Source organism: Amphimedon queenslandica, unplaced genomic scaffold (genome assembly GCF_000090795.2).
Source record: "Amphimedon queenslandica unplaced genomic scaffold, v1.1 AMPQUscaffold_6924_Cont21121, whole genome shotgun sequence".
NCBI classification, from domain to species: Eukaryota; Metazoa; Porifera; class Demospongiae; order Haplosclerida; family Niphatidae; genus Amphimedon; species Amphimedon queenslandica.
Window position 1 is genome coordinate 1 of NW_003552788.1, and position 1,971 is coordinate 1,971.

Here is a 1,971-nt window from a genome sequence, read left to right on the forward strand (position 1 = left end):
AAATTAAAATAAAATATAAAATATAAAATAAATTATTACGAAGCTTATGTACATGTATGCAAATGCATATGTAACCACAAGACTTATTTACATAAGTAAATAAACTTATTACATAAGATTTATTTACATATACATGTATTATTATTGAGAATATACAGTACATGTACATGTATATATGTAGATCTCACTTGGTGTTGTTTCCAGCACCTAATGGCTCCATCATAGCAGCCAGTGACTATGAAACCAGACCAGTCTTTAGAGGGAGGACCGATCCACTCACAGCAGTAGACATAAGAGGGATGAGGGAGTAGTGTCTCAACATTACCAGCCTCAGTGAATGACCATACACTGGAGGAGAGAGAGAGAGAGAAATTAAGATAAAAAAGATTAAATTAAATACTTTTATGCATGATTGCATGTACAAATATATGTACATACATGTATACATGTACATCTACCATGATAAAATAAGGATAAAAATTAGAAGTAGAAATTACAAATTGTGTGCATGTACATATACCATGACAAATAAGAGGTTGACATTATAATAAAGTGCATGTACATACTGGCAGAGTCCACTAGCAGAGGCACAGGCTAGTTGATTATCATCAATAGACCATGAGAGCTTGTAAATGATATTAGTGTCACTGGGTAGGGTACACAATAGCACCCACTTCATGACCTATGGGGAGATGAATTAACATGTAAATGCAGCAAATAAAAATACATGTACATGTATATAGAGATACTCACCTGGTATATTTTAATCATAGATTGACCATTATCTTCAATGCCAGCAGCCAAAAACCTAATGAAAATATTAATAAAAGTTAAGTTACATATACATGTACATGAATCATGCATGTACATTTATAATAGTGCTTTTAAGTGTATTCCTAACCTTCCAGAATGAGAGAATGATAAAGCAGAGCAGCCATTACTGCCAGTTAGTAGATACTGGTCCAGTTTACTGGGTACAGCACAGGGCTGGCCTGGTAGCCTAGTCCACTGTGGATCAGCATTGAGTCCATCATCAAGACTGTTGATACTCTCATGGAGGACACCTTTCAATCTACTGGACCTGGAGAGAGAGAGGAGGAGAGATGATGATGAGTGTTGCTGCTACAGTGAGATATTTTGCCTTTCTTACAATATTAACATATTCTGTACAACAAACACTATCAATTTTAATTGCTACACATGTACATGTACATGTCCTTATGGGTCACTGGCCAATTGATTGAGCCAATAACGAACAGTACATGTACATGTACACATTTATACTATAAAATATACATGTATACATGTAATCACATATATGTACAATGTACATGTACATGTACATGTACATGTACATGTACATGTATTTATGATGTAGCCTATACTACTATACCTTAGTTTAGTGAGACCTTCAGAGCTTGATTCCTATTATAATCAGTAAAGTATTATTAATATTAATTTATAATCATTCCTTTATTCTCCTCTTACTGGTACTAGTGGTGAAGTGGATCTTAACACTCGTCCATCAGGATTGGTTAGTTCAGTGCTGTCCTTTATCACTGCTCTCATACAAAGGACTGTTGGATAATCCTTTGGACTTTTAATACTCAATAACTCATTAATGATCACCTTAATGTCAGTGCTAGGACCTCTCTGTGTATAAAACAATGAAATTTTTTTAATTGGCTCATTTTTAAAAATGGCTGTAACTCGAAAAATTTTATTCGGAATCAGCTCAAACTTTTTACATAGCATAAGTACATCAATATGTATTAGAAAATGTAATAAAAATTTGGGGTGATTTCGGAGCCATTTTTCAGAAAAAACCATGGGCTATAGCCTTGNGTATATTTCAAAAATTGGCTCATTTTTAAAATGGCCGTAACTTTAAAAATTGAAGTCGGAATGAGCTCAAACTTTCTACATCGCATAAGTACATCAATATGTATTAGAAAATGTAATAAAAATTTG

At 33.6% G+C, this 1,971-nt stretch overlaps 1 protein-coding gene across 1 annotated transcript; it reads right to left on the bottom strand.

Annotated features, from left to right (window-relative positions):
- Window positions 1–188: 188 nt before the first annotated feature.
- On the bottom strand, window positions 189–1,739 carry LOC109591896 (jouberin-like; the record flags this gene model as incomplete). The annotated part of the gene is made up of 6 exons (XM_020007499.1): window positions 1,489–1,739; window positions 1,394–1,425; window positions 902–1,081; window positions 754–808; window positions 567–682; window positions 189–348 (listed from the first exon to the last, which is right to left on the bottom strand). Coding segments are annotated over exons 1-6 (624 nt in total), but the record flags the coding sequence as incomplete, so codon positions are not given.
- Window positions 1,740–1,971: the final 232 nt, after the last annotated feature.